General features: G+C 42.6%; 1 protein-coding gene across 1 annotated transcript in view; it reads left to right on the plus strand.

Moving 5' to 3' along the window:
- Nucleotides 1–23,566, plus strand: part of ADGB (androglobin) — a 112,747-nt gene that overhangs the window by 66,615 nt on the left and 22,566 nt on the right. Inside the window, exons 19-28 of the mRNA XM_066622752.1 lie at nucleotides 660–774; nucleotides 3,152–3,319; nucleotides 4,547–4,682; nucleotides 10,673–10,804; nucleotides 12,298–12,391; nucleotides 13,750–13,884; nucleotides 15,468–15,621; nucleotides 17,038–17,225; nucleotides 19,574–19,752; nucleotides 21,701–21,909. Coding sequence (XP_066478849.1) covers nucleotides 660–774; nucleotides 3,152–3,319; nucleotides 4,547–4,682; nucleotides 10,673–10,804; nucleotides 12,298–12,391; nucleotides 13,750–13,884; nucleotides 15,468–15,621; nucleotides 17,038–17,225; nucleotides 19,574–19,752; nucleotides 21,701–21,909 — 1,510 coding nt within the window. The remainder of the gene's footprint in view (nucleotides 1–659; nucleotides 775–3,151; nucleotides 3,320–4,546; nucleotides 4,683–10,672; nucleotides 10,805–12,297; nucleotides 12,392–13,749; nucleotides 13,885–15,467; nucleotides 15,622–17,037; nucleotides 17,226–19,573; nucleotides 19,753–21,700; nucleotides 21,910–23,566) is intronic.

Below are 23,566 nucleotides of genomic sequence, written 5' to 3' on the forward strand. Positions count from 1 at the left end.
GCCTATGAATAGATGAGTTTTCACTTGCATTAATAGTGCAATCTTGTGCATATCTGCTCTAAAGTAAGTCCCACTGATTCAGTCCTTGCACTGCTGCCACAGGCTCCACTGCACCCCGTGGGGAATATAGCAGGTGGAATATCTCCTTGGAATAAGGGGACATTTGTCTCCTCCCCCAGGGTAAGCCCCAGCCAATGCAACAGATCAACACAGACCTGCAGGTATAAACAGTAGCTGTCACAAGCCCACATTGATCCATGTTGGCAGATTGGCCCTGGGAAGGGGGATAGTTACAGGAAGCACCACCAGTGCTGATCCTGATCCCCTCTCAGGCCCAATTCTGCCATCCCCATTGCCGCCTTCCCCCACCCTTACACCCCCTGCACTGCACAGTGCAGCACTTAAATATCCAGCGGGCATCCTCCCCTGTGCTAGCATGCAGGGAAAGGCTTCAGCCCTCACCAGTAGACCTGGAGACTGTACTGTTGCAACATACTTTATGGCATGTTTGCAGCTGCCTGTGCCTGTGCTAGAAGATAGAACTGAGCCATAAAAATGTTTAGAATCATTAATTTATTCTAAACATTTAGAATCAAAAATGTTTAGAATCACTATAATTGCATAGTTTGCTCATTCATGTGCTTATTTTTAAAATGTAGGCGCCATGTGTTACTCTTCACTGCGACTTCTCCCATAGGGCACCATATCCAGCTGTGCAGTATGGTGCCATGTGTGTTTGGTGAAGAGGATATTGTTCTGCCAAGTCTTGAAAAGGTATTTATTACCACAGCAACCTGAACTATATTTCCATTGATCACCACTGACTTTAGAGAGCTGGAACATTTTTTAATCTCTGTGTTTGGCTTTGAAAAATAATGCAGCAAAGACTTCTTGCTGCACTATTCTCCTAGACTCCATTTAAATTAAGAAATAGCATACATAACATACTATGAGTATTGTTATAGATACACACATTTATACCATCACGGAATATTAATATATGTTCATTAAAATTGGATACATGCAATGTATTTATGTTATTTTAGATATTTATATCCTGCCTCTTCATCATGGAACAGAATGGTCAAAGCAGCATAATTGAAACTAGTGGGGTTTTTTAAATTATTAAGTTGTTGCCAGTGGCTTCACTAGGATTCGTGTCACCCGGTGCAGGAGGCCTGCACGTGACCCCATGCAGTGGGCAGGACAATGCCCCAGGTGGTGGGCATGGTGATGTGCCATTGCCCCGCCCCCACTGGTTTTTTGGCTGTACCTTTTGGTAGAACACAGATATTTCAATGTGGTTTGTTTCATTGCATTCTGCATGAAATTACACATTGATTGATATATAACATGATGGCATTATTCCTCCAAACTCTTTTTTTAGTGATCTTGAAAATTTGTAGTCTCACACGCACACACACACACACACACACACACACACACACACACACACACCTCGTGTCAACTTACTAACACCTTATTGCAGCAGTTTTCAAACTATTAGCACTGGGACCCACTTTTTAGAATGACAATCTGTCCAGGACCCATTGGAAGTGATGTCATGGCCAGAAGTGACATCATCAAGGAAATTAAAATAAATAATTATAAATAATTAAATTAAAATAAAAGAAATAATTAAATAAGGGGGAGCCAATTCTGTTCCACCAAGTGAGTCTACTGTGAAGTAAGCTATTGTGGTCAATGGGGCTTACTCTCAGGAAACTTGTCCTTCTTAGCGGAGGGGGGGGCTGCCTTCTGGAGCATTTGTTGTGCTCCAGTTCCATCGGATCAGGACCCTTCTGGTGGCCTCACATTCCCCTTTGCCTGGCCTGACCAAAAGGCCAGGCACGCCTGCCTACTCACGAGTAAACATGTCCACATGGCTGAGTTTGCTTTCCATAGCGCTCAATAGACTGCAGGAGGAGGGAGGGACTTCCTTCTCAGGTGTTTTGGGGGCTGCATTCATTGGATCAGGACCATTCTGATGTCCTTGGAGTCCTCTCTGCCTGCCCTTTCTGATGGGCTAAGGCAAGTTCACCTACTCGTGAGTAAACGCAGCCACATGGCTTCGTTTCTGGCTCAATAGACTCCAGACCTCCTCTGGTGTTTTTTGGGGGCTGCATTCACTGGATCGGGACCATTCTGGTGTCATTGGATTCCTCTCAGCCTGCCCTTTCCGATGGACTATGGCAAGTAAACCTACTCGCGAGTAAACACACGATACAGCTCACTTTCCATAGGGCTCCATGCATTTTTTTCCTTCCAGATTTTTGGTCATAATTTTTGAAGGAAAGGAGCGATTTCAATTCTGTTTTTTGCACTGCGTTCCACTGGACATTCCGCATCAAACGGTGTATGGCATGACAGGGTAACCCCTAATGCCACGATGTTAGCGCTTCACCCCCCAAGGCGCGTCATCCCCCCCACGCGTCACCCCCCCACGCGCATCACCCAGTGCGGTCTGCACCCCTTGTACTCCCCTAGCGACGCCAGTGGTTGTTGCACTGATAAGTGGCCCAGCAAGGGAATACCTTCCAAAAATCCAAGGACATAGGCAAGACTGACTCTAGAAGTGGTGGTTATTATAATTAAAACCAAATCTGGGATATATAGCTTACATTAGGCATGCCCAACAGGATTATTGACTTGATTTTTTTAAGGCTGGTCCTGCCCCATGCTATATAGCAAAATATGTATCCTCTTAAACTTCAAAAGGCGTTTGCTGTATATCACTGGGGAGCTGTTGCTTGAAAAACATAGGAAGACTGCTCAGTTGCCCGCTGTGACCAGATTGTGAGACACCTTGCAGATAAAGTTTCCCAGGTTTTGTTTTGACCTTGTTTGACCATTTTTGTAAGGGAAACATAGGTTATAAATTATGAAAATAAATAAGCAAGAAACACAAGCCCAAAACACTATTTGTGGAACTATTTATCAGGGCCCAGGATTTATTTACTCATCATATTGCTCTGATGTTTCATATGTTTTGAAAAAGCACTCACTATGCTTACTCAACAATAAAACAGCTTACGAACACCAGGAGTGAGGGTTGGGACAGGTTTAATACTTCAATTTCCTAATCCAGTTTAAAATACATTATGCTGTTTAAATGCTGACAATAGCTAATTGTAGCTCATTTTCTCCTCAGGAGAGCTACCGGTTTATGGAACAAGCTTCGGCTATTATGAAAGCCATTGGAAACGTTCTAATTAATTTTGGAAATGCGTCTGATCTTCCTATATCCATGAGGAGCCTGGATTTAATACACTGCCCTCCTGGCCTCTTTGGCACAGGAATTGCTAGAGAACACTTCAAGGTGAAAAACAAGTACAAGTTGAGCCTCATTATTCACGTGGGTTCCGTTCCAAGCACAGTTTTTGGATGGCAAAAAACACACTATAGCAATTCTATTTAAATAACAAAGTCCCCTTGCTCCAGTGATTTAAAAACAGCCTTGCTGACCTTTGTGATATAAGAGTCATTAAGAAGACAATCCATCAATCAGTCCTCAACTTCACTCAGTCCCTCCTTTCACCAATGCAAAGTGATCACCTTTCTTTCATGTGCTCAGGGGGAAGGGAGGGGTTGCCTGGAGTGAGGATTGATGGATTGTCAGCCAGCTGCCCTCTCTGTCTCTCATTAAGGAGGCTATTGTTAAAGGACTGTTCAGTTTTTAAAACTGATTTTAAAAGGATGCATTTTTCCCCTTCTCCAGGGATCAGCACATTCCTTCTCATTTGTAGGGGCCATTCCTGTTCAGTCAAATCCATGTATAAAAAAAATCCATGTATAAATAGTCTGGACCTGTAATAGGAAGTCAACTTAGCTAAACTAATTTTCAGTGGGATGAGTAACATGATTCTGTGCTCTGTTGCAAAACTGAGTTCCCAGAGCAACTTCAACTCTTTGATACAATAAATGGTCAGCCTCGCTCCAGTGTTCCATGCAAGGGATTTTTTTAATAAAGAGGACAAGGTGATATGGAGGTTGGACCAAAACAGTGCCTTCAGAACAGGTCGCAGCTCCCTAACTGAATGCAACATTACACCAATGAGGAAAGCAAAGTAAGAGTTTTTAAGAGTCAGGTGGAATCTGCCACACTAGGAAGCTTCTCTCACAGATGTCCTCTGAAAATTGTTGTTGTTGGCAACCTTCAGTCTCGAAAGACTATGGTATCACGCTCTGAAAGGTCGTTCTGGAACAGCGTCTAGTGTGGCTGAAAAGGCCAATTCGGGAGTGACAGTCCCTTCCACACTGGGAGCAAGTGCAGTCTGTCCCTGGTCTGTCTCTCTGGCTATGGGCCTTCCTTCTTTGCCTCTTTGTCTCAGACTGTTGGCCAAGTATCTCTTCAAACTGGGAAAGGCCATGCTGCACAGCCTGCCTCCAAGCGGGCCGCTCAGAGGCCAGGGTTTCCCACTTGTTGAGGTCCACTCCTAAGGCCTTCAGATCCCTCTTGCAGATGTCCTCTGAAAAACATTAATAGTAAATGTACAAATACTTATTTCAATCAGTTTGCTGGCTTAATTGTTCTTTTACATTTTAGGCCTTCAATAATGCCTTCTGGCATTTGATGAAACAAATATTGGGGAACATTCCCCCCAACTATGAATTTGCTTACAGAAGTTTCACTTTGGATTTTAAGCACAGCGATGTGTCTGTTGAAGACACTGCATCCTCAGGTAGTGTATGAAAATCTGAAATAGTTTATCAACAGTATTTGTCCTTGTATTTTCTGTTGAGCTAAGCTAAGATGATGTGGCTGATTTAATTCTTTGTTAATGCAGCTTTATCACCGCACCTGTTCATTTCTTGTGAAGAACACTTGGTTAGAACATAAGAACATAAGAACAGCCCCACTGGATCAGGCCATAGGCCCATCTAGTCCAGCTTCCTGTATCTCACAGCGGCCCACCAAATGCCCCAGGGAGCACACCAGATAACAAGAGACCTCATCCTGGTGCCCTCCCTTGCATCTGGCATTCTGACATAGCCCATTTCTAAAATCAGGAGGTTGCGCATACACATCATGGCTTGTACCCCGTGATGGATTTTTCCTCCAGAAACTTGTCCAATCCCCTTTTAAAGACGTTTGTCAGTTTGGTTTGTCAGTCTTTGCTTGCAAGACCAATAATGAGTCTCAAACAGGTTTCTCAGTATCAGTGCTGCAATGAGGGTACAAGAGACATAAGCATTCATGGCTCTGGAGCTCTGAGGACTTTTGATACTCTGAGGATCAAACTACATGTTATCAGAAGAATGTGCTCAGCACTACTATCAGTGGCATCACTAGGGTTTGCATAACCTGGTGCAGGAGGCCAGCACATCACCTCCATGATGAACCTCCTTCCATGCAGCAGGTAGGACAACACCCTAAATGGTGGGTATGGTGTTGCACCATCACTCTGCCCCGATGGTTTTTTGGCTATAACTTTTGTTAGAATGGAAATATTTCAAGACGGTTTGTTTCACTGAATTCTACATGAAATTACACATTGTGAATTATATATAACATGATGATATTATTATTTTTTAAAATTTTGGCTAGTAATGGTATCACACACGCACCCTCATGCACGTCACCCAATGTGGCCTGCACACCCCTACTGATGCCACTGACTTCTATGCTTTTTTAAAATCATAAATAGCTGTTGGGGAGGGATCACCTCGAGACCATGGGTTAGAGCAGTGGTTCCCAGAAGTTTTAGTACCGGGACCCACTTTTTAAGTACAATAGCCTGTTGGTACACCCCCTCCAAGACCAGAAATGATGTCATTAAGAAGAAAGTGACATTATTGTGCCAGCAGGGCTAGAAGTGATGTCATTAAGCAGGAAGCGATGCCATTGTAATAATCACACTTTTTAAATAAATCAAATATACTCATCAACAACCACATTTGGAAAAAATGGAAAATTAATGAGAGAGATTGAGAGAAAGAGTACCTACAAAATGCCTAACATTGATGTTGCTGCAGCCAGATCAATTTTTAAAAAATGGGTTTTTCAACAAGGCATGCCGTACTCCAGGAGACCCACCTTGGGGCTCTCTCTGCAAGATCCTGTAACAGCTAACCTGTGTGATCAATAAAATCATGTGGCTTTTTAAAAATAGATTTTCTGGAGTGAGTTCAACTTTTTTGCACAGTTTCCATAGGAATTAATACTCAGCACCCAGGACAGTTCCTGTGAAAAACATGTATGTAAACTGCTCAAGAAAGTGTGTTTAGGATTGCAGCCTCAGTTTAGCCACTGCTCTGGCAGCTACACTGGCTGCCCATTCATTTCCCAGCCCCAATTCAAGGTGCTGGTAGTTATCTTTAAAGCCCTATATGGCCTGGGATCACCATATCTGAGGCCGCCTACCTCTATATAATCCTGCCCACTCTCCTAGGTCATCGCTGAGGGCCCTGCTGAGAGTGCCGCTGCTAGGAGAAGTGAGGGGTGCGGCGGCAAGAAACAGGGTCTTCTCATGTGTGGCACCACTTTTATGGAACTCTCTACCAGAGCCTCTAAAGTCAGCCCCTTCAATTGAGAGATTCAGACGAGATTCAGACGAGGCCTAAAAATATTTTTATTTACATTAGCTTTTGGGGGGTAGGTAAAGGTGGAACACTCCTGGCTGTCTTTTATTTAACCTGTTTTATTGTGGATTCAGGTGTTTTTTAGTTGTTTATTGTTTTTTTTACTTGTCACAACCTATGGGTTTTTAGAATTATTATATTACTGCTGTGCTGATTTTAAATAATTTAGATTTTAACTGTTTATTTTATAATTTTACTCTGCGTTTTATGTATCGAGTCTTGTAAGCCACCTTGAGCTCACACACACACACAAATCACATAGTATCAGCTAATCTCAAAATGCATGGAACATGGTAAAGGCGCAATCCTACAGTGAACTTGGGCCGGCACAAGTCCCTTATGCTGGCCCAGGAGTGCCAAAAAAGTGCTGTAAAGCACTTTTGCACCACTTGTTGGGGAGATAGGGATCCTGCCATGGGCCCTGGGGATGAGGTGAGCTACGTTGGCTGAGCATGGCCAACGTAGGGGGAGAGTGGGGAGGAGGCTGGAGGGAGGTGTTTTGGGGTTGGGGAGGGCGGGTGGCAGGCAAGACCATGGGCAGGTGGGCAGGGAGCTGGAGGTGAGGCCAGGACCCAGGGGTTATGCCGGATCCTGATGTTCCTGGACAGCCCAGGGCAGTCCCGGACTGCTCAGATTTGCACCATCTCTGGATCCAAGTAGCCCTATTGGGACTGCAGTGGCTTTCCCCAGGGTAAGGGAAAAGTTTCCCCTTGCTGCCTGTAACTTGCACTGGATATAGCGCAGGCATGCTGGCCTGCCTGTGTCCAGTGCAAGTTAGGATTGCACTCTATAAATATACTAAAGGAAGCATTGGCAGTAAAGCTAGAATTAGTTAAATAATCATGATTTGTCAGTGCAGAGTACATAGAATAAATATCTGTGGTTATTTCTTCAGGTCTTGAAGTATAATTTTAGGTTGTGATCTCACATTTTAGAGCAATGTTTAAAGAATTATTACATTTGTTGATTGCATAATATCTCAGGGCATGAAAAATCAATTTTTTTCTGTTCCCCTGTGCTTTTTTCAGTTTCCAATACAAATGCAATCGTTCAAGTATCCTGCAACACCTGAAAAATCATCTGAGTCATGTTTTTGAACTTTAATTGGATTCTAGCTTTAATTGGTTCCTGACACAAAGAGAATAGCACATCACCTACCTGAATTTGCAAGACGTGTCTGGCACTCAATACAAAAGTAAACTTAGTGAAAAAATCAATTTGCATTTTCTGTCCCCAAATCGCTAAGTGTAAATTCATTACACTGGTTTGGCAAATGGCAAGATTTTCCAAGTTGATTCTTTCAGGTCATCTAGATCAAACCAGTGGTCCAACTTTTTCCATGCTTGGTCTCCAGTAATGGCCACCTAGAAGCTCCAAAACATTGCCAGCACCCCTGTTGCTGGTCTCAAGCGTCTGATACAGCATAACCCCTCTGAACATGGAGAGTCTATGTTTAATAGTCATGGTTAATAGCTACTGATGAATATATCTTCTGTAGTTTTGTCTAAAAGTCCTCTAAGCCACTGGCATACCTAGGAGGAGTCAAGGGGCCCCTTGACATTCCCCCCTACTGCCGCCTTTCTCCGCCTCTGTACAGAGGCCTTCGGAAGGCCGGGGAAACCATCCACAGCCTTCCTGGCCTGCCAAAGGCCTTCTAAGGGCCTAAAATGTGACTTCCAGTTTTCATCCAATCTGCACTCATGTATAGCTACCAAACATCACTTCTGTTCGTGATCTGCACATCTTGCCTGATTTCCCCTCAGCAGGCACAAGGAAGATAAACATCTATCAGTTCCTCTTACAACTGAGAATCATGCTGGGAGGGTGTCACTTCGAAGCTCAATTATCCCAAGCCCAATTATCCTGTGGGCCAGACAAGGCATTTCCACATGCCTCATGTTTGACACTCATGACTCCATAGGAAAATGCTTAGGATGTTCCCTTCTGCAGTATCAGACTCTATCCACTTACAGTCAGTTCTCTTTATATGCAGACTCACAATCCGTGAATTCGCTTATCTGCAAGGGGCAGCATTGCCACCTCGCTCTCATTAACTGTGATTCTGTTCTCATTATCTGCTAATACTATGCCAGTGCTACACCAGATGGGTGTTGGTATTGGCCCATGGAGAATCATCAGACACATTTGTATCTGCTTCCACCATCTTGGGCACCATCTCAGGGATTCCAGTTAACCCCTGCTAACTGGGTAAGAGGCACTTTTTCAAGTGGGTGCTCCTCTTTTTAGCAGGGGGAGAGTAACTCACCCACCTCACCCCAGCAGTGTCTTTTATAGTGGCTATGTGCTGGTTTTCTTTTACATCTTTTTAGATTGTGAGCCCTTTTGGGACAGGGAGCTATTAGTTATTTGGTTTTTCTCTGCAAACCACTTTGCGAATTTTTTGGTTGAAAAGCAGTATATAAATACTGTTGTTGTTGTTGTTGAACCTTCACAACCCTGGTAATGATCAGAGGCCTATGATATCAGTGCCCAATGAGAGGAAAGCTATCTTAGGACTACTCCGGGGCTGGGGCAAGACTCAGGAAGGAACCAAGAAACAGGTGGAGAAGGAAGATGGGTGAAGCAACACCTCCCTCCCCACTGCTGAACTCTAAGGCCTCATTGTTGGGGCAGCAATGAATTGAGGAATAGCCAGTACAGAGGAGGAAGCATCAGAATTTGGAGATATTGATGTGCCCTTGCTATCACCCAGCCCCTAAACTTCAGGTTCATAAAGTTCATAGAGTGTATGGTGAAGAGCATTCCCTAGGATCTAATCCCATTTTCTCCATAGGCTCAATGAATCAGTATCTGCTAATCTACTAGGTTTTCCAGGAACCTAACTGAGAACCGACTGTAGCTCAAGATTGTTGACTCTGACTGGTTGCAGTTCTGGATGCCAGGGATTGAAACTGGAGCCTTCTTCATGTAAAGCAGGTGCTCTGTTACTGAACTGCAGCATCTGCATAGCAAATTTTGAGACTGGCAGTTTGCCATGATCATAGGACTTCGGCTCTGCTTCTAGCAACACCCAGATGCCTCATAGGAGGCCAGAATGTCTTGTGTGAATCTGCATCTTGCTGCCCTGTAATACAGGGATTACAGCCTTCCGCCTCTGTCCTGTAATAGAAAGGCAGAGCATAGAAGTGGAGGACCAGTTGTTAACCCCTTCTTTTCTGGTCTGAAGCTTTTGGAGAGTCGGCAAGATGTGGCAAGTCCAGACCAACTCCTCTGAGCTGGACAGGGAGGCACTCACACAGCAGAATGAAGAGGCTGAAGCCAGCAGAAAAGGAGCCTTTTTCATGCCACTCAAAGAAGAAGGCAAATGGACAGACCATTACCTAGTACCTGCATCGCTATTCTAAATCACTATATATTAAATTAGCTATTAAATCACTAAATTGCTATATAAATCGCTATTCTATCTGACCTCCACTTATTAATCTCATTTTTTCTAAAATTTGTTTCTGGTCATCAGTGAGTCCTCTGCTAATTCTAGTTGATTCCCAACAATGTTGAACTCTAATCTCCAGCTGGACCACTAAGACTTTTAGCATTCTGAGTGTTCCATTAGACATCATGTGTATAACAGGGAAAAGGCAGATTAGAGAGTCCACCCCTCAGGCTATAGTGTCACTACTCATTGCTTTATTACCCATGTTTTGTCATTTAATTTGATTAGCTCCAAAGAAATGGGGAAAACACACATTCTAGAGAATATTTGTTAGGTTAGGTTTCTTCATGTTAAATTGACTGTACATTTCAGATTTTAATATTTGGGTTTAAAAAGCTAAATTTTACACTTCTGTTATTTAGAAATACTTAAATAACACAAAGATGTTTTAAGTTCTGATCAAATAAGAAAACATTTCAGTGTGTCAGTATTGAATGTACCTATTCTCAATATTTATTTTTTGTACAACCTAAAAGAAAACAACTTTGTAACAATGGCACAGAATATTTAAAAATTCACATATAACAGATTTTAGCACAACAACATTATATAGGGTTGGGGTTTTTCAACCAATTTTCATCATCATCATTGTGATATCTCTGACAGTTACATTTCATTCTGTTATTTTTTTTCCAGAGAGGACAGAGGAAAGTTTTCCTGTTTGGCAGAACAAAGACCCTACACCAGAAGAAGAGAGAGCTGCACTTATTATTCAGTCTGCCTGGAGAGGGACTTATGTGAGGCTACTGATGAATGGAAGAAGACCAGGTCAGAAGTCATCTTTTTTCCTGTTTACAAACAGAATGGGAACTATAAAACATGTGGCTCAAACCTCTGTGACATTCATTTTACATTGGATTTATTTATCCTTTTGGATTTATTCTCCACCATATTCCTTAAGCTCAAAGAGCTTTACATTCATTCAATAATATGGTATTTCCTTCATTGCTAATATCACTATTATCACTATGCAATATCACTATTCAGAGCGCGATACCATAGTCTTTCGAGACTGAAGGTTGCCAACTTTAAAAAAAAAATCACTATAGAATCTCCCTATACCCTTCATGCCTAAGCAGGTATTTTAATAATGAAACTAATTTACAACCAAATATACTTCCCATTTCCTTTTTTTCCTGTTCAAATGAATAGCACAATGTTTGCATGTACAACTGAAATGCTATTCCTTTCTCATTTCAACCTCTTATCTCAGTTTAACTTAAATGAAGGCTACATACATATATGCAGAATTCATGCAGAATTCTCATGCACAATTTGGAGGAAGGGAGTGTATGTCCCGGCTGTGGGCTTGAAGGTTCATTGGGATGCCAAGGAAAAGATATGACATACTCATGGTTTACGTATGAGAAGAGTTTATTTTAAGTGCTCCCAAGCACTGGAATGGGCAGCCATGAAGTTACACGCATGCTTGACACAGAGCCCAGTTCAAAGGGCAAAACGAAGCAGCATGGCATCTATATGTGGGTTGTTTACTACCAAAGCTTAACTAGGTTAAATGAGAGGTGACAGTAATGCAGATATGAGCCATAGTAAGCTTCCAGTTTTACCGGAAGTCATCAGAAAACCACTCCGGGTGCCATTTTGAGCCTCAAAGAGGCCGTGCACGGTGGCACACAGCCTCTCCATGGCTCTGAAAGCCACCTGGAGCAGTCTTCTGATAACTTCCCGGTAAACCCGAAGTCATCCGAAAACCGCTCCAGACACCATTTGGAGCTTCTTATATAAAGTTTCAGGATTTATGCTTTCATCCTGCTTCTTCACACTTGATCAACATCGGTACAGATAGATTGCCCCTTAACCGGACATCCAAATCCAAACTACTGTATTCCGAAATCCAGACATTTTTGTCCGAGACTTTTTTAAAACTACCTGCAATGTGAACACTAGAAGGTCCTGTGCTCATTCCTACATACAATGCAGGTACAGACTGTGAGTTCTATTCTCTGCTCTGTGGTGTGTACCTGTGGAGACATTGTTGAAAAATGTCAAAGAGGCCAGCAGACATCTGTATGGGTAACAGTGAAAAGAGCAGGAGGCAGCATTTCTCATTGTATTTATGCAATTATTCCAAAATCTAGACACATCAGAAATTCAGACACCTTCCTGTCCCAGGTAATCTGGATAACGGATACTCAGCCTGCATATGAAATTATTCAGACCTTTATATACAGCAACATTTTTTCTTGGCATGATTAAGAGTAGTAAATATACTGAATTTTTATAACAACTCTTTTTTTCAGGTACTAAGGAGAACAGTAAAGTCAAAGAAGCACTTCAAAAGTTTTGGGCTCTGATTGAGCCAAATTTTGAACAATATTCTCTTACATTTTTGAGGTAAGATGCACTATGGTTTCTGAACTATCACACACCACTTCTATGTTTTGCTGAACAAAATATCCCACTATCACCTCAGAATAACTGGCTTTGTGTTATCTACAAGGAAAGCCTTGGTGGAGCAGATAGTGCCAGAGTTAGGTTGCTGTATATCCTGGGACAAACCCTGCACTGGGACCCCACCATAACATCCCACCCTTTGCTGGCACATTGGGCGCTACTGTTATCATGGGTAGTGAGGGTTCAGAGGTAGCCCTAGTTGTGCTAGTCTTCTTACAGTTGTAGGCCCTCAACCAGTATTCGACTTGGCCAATTCCTGATGATGCTGCTAGAGCTAGATATGGTTGAAAGGTATTACGGTATATGCCTGCAACCAAATCTAGTGTGCTTTTGAACCAAAGCGGTTTTTCTAGACACATTCTTATATTTTTCTTATGGGTCCGATATGAGAGTAAAACTTAAGGAAAACTGGTTATCAATGCTGTTGATCCTCTTATTGTTCAGAATGTAAAATCAAGATATCTCTATGAGTGTTGGACTACATACAGTTCTCAGATAATAGTGATGGAATCATCTCTTTAAATGTAAGTTTGCCCCAATCCCATAGGGAGCACAGATCCAATTTTAGGTTGGTAGAGGGTGGGAGTTTTAAACCTTACTTCCCCATACTTTCCTCTATGCAGTTGCTTTCTCTCAGCCAAGCTCAGCTGAAGTATTGAAGTTCAGTGCAAAGTATCTGGGGACAAATGGGAAGGAGAAAAGCCACAGGTGAAGAGACAGTTCAGCATCCCTCATTTGCAAACATCATTCGATCTTAATGTTGACCCTACACCCCCTGCTTTGTACTTGACTGGGAAAGATGAAATTTACATAGACAGATCAGCTTCTATCATATCAAGTTTGGCCTTTGGGGGGGGGGGGGTATTTGATAATAGTCAACATTGCTTGATTTTTTAGAAAAGACTTTTCCATTTAGCATTCCAATCTTAGGTTTTTCTGTTTATTTTGTTTTTCTGTCTGTCTTCTTGGTTTTTGTTGCCATTAAGTGAGACTGTGTGTGTTCTGGTGCCTGTCTCTATTGCTTATTGTTGTTTTATTGCTGTTGATCACTTCCTGTTTTATTAATAGTTTTATCTTTGATATGAGTGGGTGAGTTTTAATATATGTCGTAAGCCACATTGGTTGACTTACAATTATGAGCCAATTATCTCAGTTGTAGGAGGAATGGCAGGGTATGATTTATTTTTATTTTTTTTTTTGGCAATAAATAATCTTTGCAATGCGGTCATATTTTCCTTGTATGCAATCCAGTGTGAATGTCAGTATCTCATTTGATGTTCTCTGCTTGCTTTTCATAGAGATATATTTAAAAGTAACTGTAAGTCAGTAGAAAAATACCATTGCTATGAAGATGAATGGACAAAAGCATCTTTCGCAGATTATACTGTAACGTATGGCGATCAGCCAGCAAATTTTTGGTTTGTTGTCTTCAGGTGAGTTCTCTACATTTTCATGTTAGTTTATTTAATCACAGATGAATAATCTATCATCCTAATAACTTTATTTTACTATATATTATTTTCATACCATTCCAACTCCACACATGCTACTCATGCTCTGCATGCTGCAGCTTCTTTTCTGGTGTTTCCCTTATCTTCTTTCTTTAAATGTCTCTTCATGTACACCTGTAAAGCAAAAAGTGTGCCTGCCCTCTGGTCCAAGTCTCTGCACTCTCTTCTTTCCGAACTCCCCTTTTATTTTTCCCAAAAGAAAACAGAAAGTAATGCATCTTTCTCAAAGAACTTAAACCAGGGCTGGCTCAGTCACGAAGCAAACAATGTGGCTCATGTCAGCAGCAGATAGGAAGAGCAGCAGATTTGGGGTGTCCTTCACCCTGAGTGTTCTGTTGCCTCCCTCCAGCCCACTGCAGACAGGCAGCTCAATCCTAAGCTGCCCACAGCGCCCTGGTCCGGAAGCTCCATGGCGGGCTCCCACCAGATCCTGCGCCTCCCGTGGGAGGCTCCCCAGGAGAAGGGGACATTCGTCCCCTTCCCCCGAGTAAGGGAAGCAGCCCCACAATGGAGCTACTCACTTTAGTGGCGACCTTTTGGTCACTGCTAAAGTAAAGGCACCCATGTAGGGCGAGCAGCCCTGTCCAAGTGCCTTGGATCCTGTAGAGCTCGGCTCCGCAGATCCGCCTCTCCCCCTCCCCCGACACGCCTCCCCCACGCCCCTGGCCATGCCTCCCCCTTTCCCGGAATGCCTCCCCCACGGCACCCGGCCACACCCCACCTCCCATTCCGCAGTCCGGCGGTCCAAGAGACCACTGAGCTGTGGAACCTGGGCACCCGCTGTGCACCAGCCCAGCTCCAGCCAGCTTACAGCACGTTTGTGACTGTGGTCCACAGCGCAGAGCCGCACCGCAGACCACAGGTTCGGGCTCTGAGCCACATTGATCTCACTTGCTTTTCACAAGCAGAAAGCAGATAATCTTCTTTTGCTTCCCTACCATCTCACACTTCAACTTAAAGGACCATGCGGGGAAGGTGTGGGATGAGTGGAGAGGGAAACAGATCACTGCTACCCATGTCCCAATCCCACATCCACTTCATTCACATCATTCCTTCCTCACATAGTCCTTTTAATTTTAAATGGACCAAGTGAGGAAGTAGCAATGTAAAGGGTGAAGAAGCAGGTTCTTACCTGACTCCATCCTTGCTGTCCCTTTAAGAAGAACAGAAAGTGTAGTGCATGCTGGAAGTTCCCAACATCACCTGCACTTTCTGGTTGACTAAAAGGATCATGTGGGAAAGAACTCAGTAACTATGATTTTTCTTTTTAAAACCTGCTTCAGTGGATCCCAAGTCAGGTGTCCTGTCAGGGTTTGGTGATCCCTGACATAAGCTAATCAAGAACTTGATGTGAAAAATGAAGCTTATTTTTGCAAGCTGTCCCTCAACTATTCAGATCCTGAGAAGCAAAACTATCCTTAACAGCACTGCTTCTGATTTTGCAACATGAGCATTCATAAAGTCCTTTAGAACATGTTACTCTTTCTTTTTTCCTTTTATTGTAGGGAAGTATTTCATGTACCAGAAGATATGATCATAGCACCAAAGGTATATTCAACCATACCGACTTGCGTGCTGCATGTTGTAGACAATGACACGTTGGAGGAAATGCCTCAGGTCTTTCACAGGGTGGCACCACGTATTTATACAAAGAATAAGGTAAGAAACACAACCTTCCTGGTAGTAATTGCAGAAAAATGTATGTGCTTCTATCGATAGATAGGTATTAGGGCATTGGTAATTGATAGGGTATCAAAACCGTTAGGGCACCTATGCAATAAATAAAAATATGAAAATGTAGGATACATATAATCCAAGACACCCTGATTATTAGAGAAATCTCAAAATGGACTCTCAAATACAGATGTGAGGACTGTAATGACATTGTGACCATTGACGTCTCCTCTTTCTTGCCCCTGCGGGGCAGCTCAGCCTCAGAGGGGTTATGGTGGGACATGGTTCTAGTTCAGAGATGAGTAATCAGGCTGGTCTTGGGCGTGAGGCTTCAAGACTGGCCTTATTGACAGACAAATTATAAACAAGTTGTAGGTTTTGGTTCCCACAAGAGAAAGAGGATAATCGCCCAACCCTGGTGGGTTTCTTCACCCATTGAGTGTCTCTAGCTCCTGAACAACTCTTAATGCTGCTGCCTGTCTGGATATTTGCTGCCTTCCCCAGGGAAGTGAACAGTGCAAGTACCACAGATCCCAGTTAAACTCCCACTTCAGGAGTAGAACAGGGTTACTTAGTGTAGGGTCCTCCCAATTGGTGCTCTGTCGCTGACCCTAAGGCAGCTGGGGCACTATAGTTAGAGGAAGAAGCTCTTACTGTTTTCCCTCTTTCTGCAGCTCCTAGGCGGTTACATACTGAGGTATAAGTTGAGAAATTTAGGTCTTCAAATGGATCAAACCTGGGTCAACTTATAAATGAATAAATTGGTAAATCTGGTCATGAACTTACTCTTAGAGCAACCCTTGGAGGCAAAAAGTGCAGCTTCCAGTTTATCCCGTGCATCAGCTGGGGACCAGGTCAGCCAGGAGAGCTAAGTAAATAAAAGTTTTATTTACCTTCTCCACTGCTATCTGGGCACCTATGAACCTACTCAAAACTATGTCAGCTCTTTTGCTGGCATAAATCTGTTCCACTGCAGGGGGCATGTCAGGCCATAGACTAGGGCTCCAGATCCCATAGATACTGGTACCTCCAAGGCATCTTCTTATCCCTGGTATGCCCACAGCCTGGCTGATCCCCATCCCAATCTGTGACTGATTCACCCCAGCCAACAACAGATTTCTGTCAATAGCTGGTCTGCATGGAGCTTCTGTCAGTATGCAACTTCCAGTCCTTTGCACTGGCAACAGCTCTCTGCTCTTGGCAGAGAGACTGCCACTCCACCAGGTTGCACAGTGTGCTGGTGGACCTTGCACTCTACAGCATGTTGGGCAGAATGGATTGGGGCCTTAACCTATTATGGAACCGTATTATCACATAGGCAACCTATCGTACTGATTTTTTATGTTTAGCTGGTGCTTATTGTAAACTTAATTAATTTACAAATCAACTCTTTTATTTCAGAAAGGATATACTTTTATGGCTGAAGCTCAAACTAGTGACATACCTGTGATAGCTGGAAAATGGAAGCTTCGACTCATAAATTCTTATAGTCCCCTTCCAGTTCTTTCTCGAGAGGCTGTAAACAATGTATATTCTATTAAGGAAGTTAAAGACTATTATGTCCCAAATGATAAGCATATTATATTCAGGTAACATCGGGAGAATGGCAAAGATTAAAATGTACTATTAAGTTTTGGGTGTGCACCTGCCACTTTGATGATATTGTATATTGAAACATTGATAAATAATGTCATAAAAGCTCCCATGGGCAGCTAGTGAGGTGTGTTCTGCTAGGTCTGTATTGGAACCAGCTGCTGGTTCATGGAAGACATACCCACCTCCTCCCCAGTAAGCACAGAAGGCCAGAATTATTGCGACTACATAAGTAGCTAGCTGTAAGGACTGTATTTCTAGCTAGACACATTCAGGGAATTTTTTTTGCTTGCCCTTTATCTCCAAACTTCCCCTGTGTAGTGGTGCATAGAAGCCCCCCTCTTCTCTTAAGTAGGTACACATTTCCTTCTGCTGGGTGTTACGAGCAACTGCATTCCATTTTGTAAAGGGTTCCTGGTTTTAAACAACTCAAGACATTTCTCCAAAAATCTATTTGTAGCATTTTTCTCCAATGCCCAATTTTTTGGTTTAATTTCCTTTTATTTTATTTTACTGACCCCCTACTAATTGGGCAGAGAGACATTTTGCAAAGTGGTAAATCTCTTCTGTTAAATCTTTTCTGTTTAGCGGTGGTAAATCTCTTCTGTTTATATATACAGTGTGTGTGTGTGTATATATATATATATAGTGTGTGTGTGTGTGTGTGTGTGTGTGTGTGTATATATATATATATATATATATATATATATATATATATATATATATATATATATATATAATCTAAGGGACGTGTGTGCAGAACTTTCCTGTCATTGTCCATGGAATGATACACACATACACAGGTGAATGTCGCTTAGCAATATTTCAACCAGTGATGGGCTGCATATGCAAGCTGTGTTCCACTCACCTCTGGAGGCTCAGAATGGCCAAAACCAGAGAAAAGACATAACTTCCAGAAACCAGAAGTCACATTTTTCACCTTATAAGGCATTTGGAGGGCCGGGGAAGCCCCTGGAGGTTGCCTGCTGCATCTGCGAGGCTCAGAAAAGCCTCTGGAAGTAAGGGTTGCACAACTCCGCTCGGCTTCAGAGGCTTCACTTAGTGTCAAGCCTCACTTGATAACGGGTGCGAGAATGCATCCATGTTGTTAAATGAGACACGATTCTGTGTGTGTGTGTGTATTAAATTTGTAGTATAATATATATAACTTGTAGTAATGATAATTTAATAGATATAAATTTCTAATACTAATTTTGGGTTTTAATAAACTGGTTATATTTTAACTTCTTGGTTGCCTAGTACATATTCACTAGAAGCTAACTGGAGTGTCCTGTCTCTTGATGTGCTGATGTTCCCTACTGTGATTGGTTTTAAACAGAACTACAGGAGGCACCCATATCTGCAGATCTTGTATTCGTGGATTCAGTTATTGATTGAGTCCAGGGCCACCCAATGCAGGCACCCCCTCCAGAGGTGAGGGGTGCTCTGCTCCCTTTGCCTCTGGAGGGTCTTCTGAGCCCAGTTGCAAAAAAAAAAAAGCAACTTCCAGTTTCACACTGAAACATTTTTAATGCCTTATTAGGCATTAAAAAGTCACTTCTGGTTTCTCCGTGAAACCAGAAGTTGCCTTTTTTGTCTGCTGAACTCAAAAGTCTTGCCGGAGAAAGGGAGAACAGAGTTCCCCTTGCCTCCGGTGGGGCAGCCCCCTAGGACCGCAGGGACTGGCATTCACCCGTATCTTCAGTTTCAACTATCTGTGGGGGTTAAGGAATGGAACCCCCATGAATAAGTGGGCACACCTGTACTAGTTTTTATCTCCTCCAAGAGGTGAGGTCTCTTCCAAAATACTCCATCTCTGCTTGCTTTTTCCCAGTCTGAGATGGGGTAGCAGATAGCTACCAGTTTCTTGGTCACTAGGAGTCAGTCACTAGGTCAGTAAATCAATGAAGCAGAGAAGGGGGTTAGTGCTGAGCACTAACCACTAGCTGCTACATCCCATGGCCAGCCTCCAAAGTGACCAGACAGTTTTAGGCTTGCCAATTCCTCTGTTTTTCATTCACACATATGTATGGTTTATTCTTAGGGAACAGTATCTCATTCCTTATTGAGGCACTTCTGATTAATTTAACATTCAGATTTCATCTCCAGTTTTATTCTGATCATGGAGTCTTTGTGGTAGTTTGCACATCAACAGATAACTTGTTCTAAATGTTCTAAATGCATTTGATGACTTCCATCTTGAAGTCCATCTTGAAGTTACTTGGGACCTAAGTAATTGTGTGGTTTCCTGAATAATGATATTTTTAAGAACTGAGATCTTTGGCTTGCTGAAAATAAAATCTGGCTCAGTTAATTATCTATCTTGAATTTTTCTCCCTTTCAGATATGCAGTAAAAGTGACAACACCTCTTATTGCTACTATACAAGTACAGACTTCTAAATCTGATACAATAATTAAACTGCAAGTTCTGGATGCTGAGGAAGAAATGGTGAGCACTATTGGGAAGGGCCATGCTGTCATTCCTGCATTTAATTTCATATCTGCAGAGAGACCTTTAAGTGGTCAGTGTAAGTATTATCTGTTACATGCTGAATTATACACCAAGTGTCATAAAATCTTGCAATAGTTGTAAATGTGTACCTGCCTCAATAATTTTGCACTAATGACTGGGTCATGTGCTAATCTGGGTCATATGCTAAGGGCCATTGCTGTGTCATGCCTGAGGCTGAACATCACTGTTGGTGATCAGTTTTACACAGCAACAGTAATGTCTAGAAACCAACATTCGGAACCAGGTCACATGGTAAGTTCTCATACCAGAACCACTGACTTTCTGGGTAAGAGGGGAACAGTGGCATGAATATTTACTATGCAATCTAAGGAACCCATCTGGAAAGTAGGGTTGCCAACCCTCCAGGATTGGCCTGGAATCTTCAGGAATCAGTGTCAATTTCCATGTGACTATTGCTGAAAGCAATTCTGAAGATTTTAACAGGGCCCTCAGGAATTTCCATCACTTGAAGAAAAAAATAAAACCAGTCTCCAGGTATAGCTTCTATCAGTGTTGGCAACTCTAGTGGAAAGCCAATTACAGATACTACTGGAGCCACATGAGCACTGATGGCACCAAAGTGATTTTCAGTAACAACCACCTCACATTGATAATATTGAACAACTCTAAGCAGAATCAGAGTGATTACAGATATATTATGTAGTTGTGACTAGATTTTTTCTTATTTATTTGATATCTATACTTCCTCAAAAGAAATGGGGAGGAGGAGAAACTTGGACTTGGGATCCTGAGGAGAATCTCAAGACTTGGGATTGAGTTGTTGATGTAAGAGAGACCAAATGAAAACAAATGAGAAGTTAGTCAGAAGAATTAGTTGGGTAGTAGGTGGATATCATCGAGAGGCAAGGAAAGAAATGTTCACATAGCTGAGATTAAGAACCAATTCATAGCACCAGTGAAGCCACTTGGGGCTGGAGTTTGTAGAATGGCTGTACCAAATTTGGAACTGGAGGATGTATTCTCCAACTAAGTTCTCTGACATCAGTGACTTGAGCCTGAAACTAGAGCATGAAGTTCAGTCTAAATACAAGTCACAGTATTTATACAAGGTCTGGCCAATTCAGAGGCTTCACACTGCCTGTCATTACTTTGATGGCTGAGCACTTATATGAACCAATGTCTCTGATTCCAAACTCTCCTTCTGCTGCAGCAGAGGCAATGAGATAAGAATTTTCAAGCTCTTATAAACTGAGCAGTGCTAGAAAAAAAGATAAACCAGTGAAGATAATAATGCCACCAGTATGCTTTTCCCAGGCACAAAATACCTTTCAAAATAATTTTTTGTACCGTATATATTTTAAATTGTCTGGTTACCTTCTTGAAAGGGAAGCAAAAGGACATGTAGGCTATCATTTTTTATTTATCTTAATTTTCCTATGGTTAATGTCAGACTTCTGATTCTAATCTTAGGCTATCCAGCCAATTTAAAAAAAACAAACCACAAATACATTGGACCTGTATTTGCTACAGAATGGTTTGTCCAATCTCTAGCACAGAACTGAAGGGTTAAATTGCTTTTTCTTCAAAGGAATTAAAAAAGCAGAACACACTTCCAGATTGTGATAGCTGAGTTCCATGTAGTGTTCACACAGATCCAATCAAGCGATCATTTAGCCTAGAGATCAAATCCTCCTTAAAAATGTAAATGATTAAACTGAAGAGAGACTCTTACAGAAATGTCTAGACCAGGGGTTCTTAACCTGGGGTCCATGGACCCTGAGAGGGGTGAGTGAACTAGGTGCAAAACAATTTTTGTGTATATGTGTTTGTGCACAGTCTTCCAGGGAGAGTGTCCATAGCCTTCATCAGATTCTCAAAGGGGTCTGTGGCCCACAAAAAGGTTTTGAACCATTGAACTAGAGAGACTTACAGAAACCATTGGAATTTGTAAGAATCTGTAAGTAGTATGTTAGTAAATTCTAATGTCCTCTTTTAAGCTTTTACTTCTGGTCTAACAAGTAAACCTCAAGTTCCCCAAGGAACCAATCCCAAAAAGGAAACTGAAGTTGTAGCCCCTAAGAAAAAAGGGACTGTTGCAGCTCAGAAGAACATAAAATCTTCAGCCAAGCCTAGCCCGGAAGGGTTGGTTTCCACAGAAGAAGAAACTCTTACTGTGCCTGTCACTGAAGAAAACATACCACAGCAGGTAAGATAAATGTTACAAATTACCAGCAGAAATTTGAGGAAAAGTAATGAAGAGTTTCAGCTGAGTCTTTCGCTGTGGGAAAAACAGTCCAGTCCTAAGATGAGCTGTGTGGGGTACCAGCATCATAAGCAGATAGGAAGTTCCCTTACCAGAGTCAGACCATTGGTCCATTTAATTTGACATTACCTATGCTGACTGGCAGCATCTGTCTGGGATTTCAGAACACACTTGTTTCCCATCTGGAGATGCCAGGGAATGATCCTGGGACCTTCTATATACAACACATGTGCTATGCAACTAAACTACAGACCTGTCTCCTGTCAGCACCAATCAATGACTTCTTCCCCTCTGCTATTATACATACGTTCTGCACAAGGGAATTTAAGCAGCCAAGGATAAGAAGGCTATAGTCCCAGTAATGGGCTTTATAAACAACCTTGTAAGATTTCTTTAGGATGCTTCCTATGACAATTTTTCAAGCATCAGGATGTGCTCATTCAGCCATTCCCTGTGATGATTCTTGATAGCCTAAATGGCAAATCACAAATTTAGCAAGAGCTGTAAGGGTAGTGCAGGCCAGTTAAGGGACTGTTAATGCCAAACATTATGTAACGTTCAGGCAAATCCTAACTAAATCTCCCCCCCCGCCAATGCAGCCATGCCAATGGAGTATGCACAGTATAGGGGTGGGGGCAACCTGGAGGTCTCCTTGGGTTAAGGGAATGCTTCTTCCCTTACCTCAGGGTAAGGCTTATCTTCTCCAATATAGGATGCAATCCTAACCAACTTTCCAGCACTGACATAGCTATGCCAGTGTGGTGTGTACTGCGTCCTGCAGAGGGGAGGCGGTTAAGGAGGCCTCCTCAAAGTAATGGCATGTTTGTGACCTTGCATTGTGGCTAGGTTAGTGCTGGAAAGTTGGTTAGGATGACGCCCTAAGCCCCCTTGCACCTGTGCCAGCTACTGCTGATAGTTGCCCCCTTTCTTCCCTTGACAACCCCCACCACCCCATTCCGCCCATCCCCCATGCCAATTCACCAGCATCAGAGCATCTTTGAAGGCCACCATCACATGGCCACCACTGCATACATTTTGCAGTGCCAGAAAGGCCACTGTACTGTCAGAATGCAAGTTCCAATAGCACAGCAGCCTGTTACGTTTGGGCCATTTTTGTTTGTTTGGCATGATTCAGAGAACAGCTGGCAAGCGAACTGGTATAGGGGAGTTACAACACAATCCTACGTATGTTACTCAGAAGTATGTTCCACTGAGTTCAGTGGGACTTACTCCCAAGTGTGTGTGTAGGATTGTAGGCTCAGTCTATAAGATTTGTAGGTGACAAACTCTGAAAAGTTTCACAGCGTTAAACCAGGCCCTTGAATTGCACTCAGAAGTATAATTGGCAGCTGGTGCAGATGACCTGCCACAGACTTAATATTTTAATCTCTGAAGATTCATAAAGAGATGGGCAATCACATTTTGCACTACGTGAAGCTTCCATGTTGTTCTTAAAGATCAGCTACGAAAAGCCTTTTGTGTTTGTCTGGCATTGAGGTTACAAAAGCATGGTTCAGTATGGCAAAATTCTCTCTGTTCAGAAAGGGGGAGAGTGTAGCAATGACTGATGTAGCAGAATAAGGAGTTAGAGAAGCAATGA

Source organism: Tiliqua scincoides, chromosome 1 (assembly GCF_035046505.1).
Source record: "Tiliqua scincoides isolate rTilSci1 chromosome 1, rTilSci1.hap2, whole genome shotgun sequence".
Lineage (NCBI taxonomy): Eukaryota > Metazoa > Chordata > Lepidosauria > Squamata > Scincidae > Tiliqua > Tiliqua scincoides.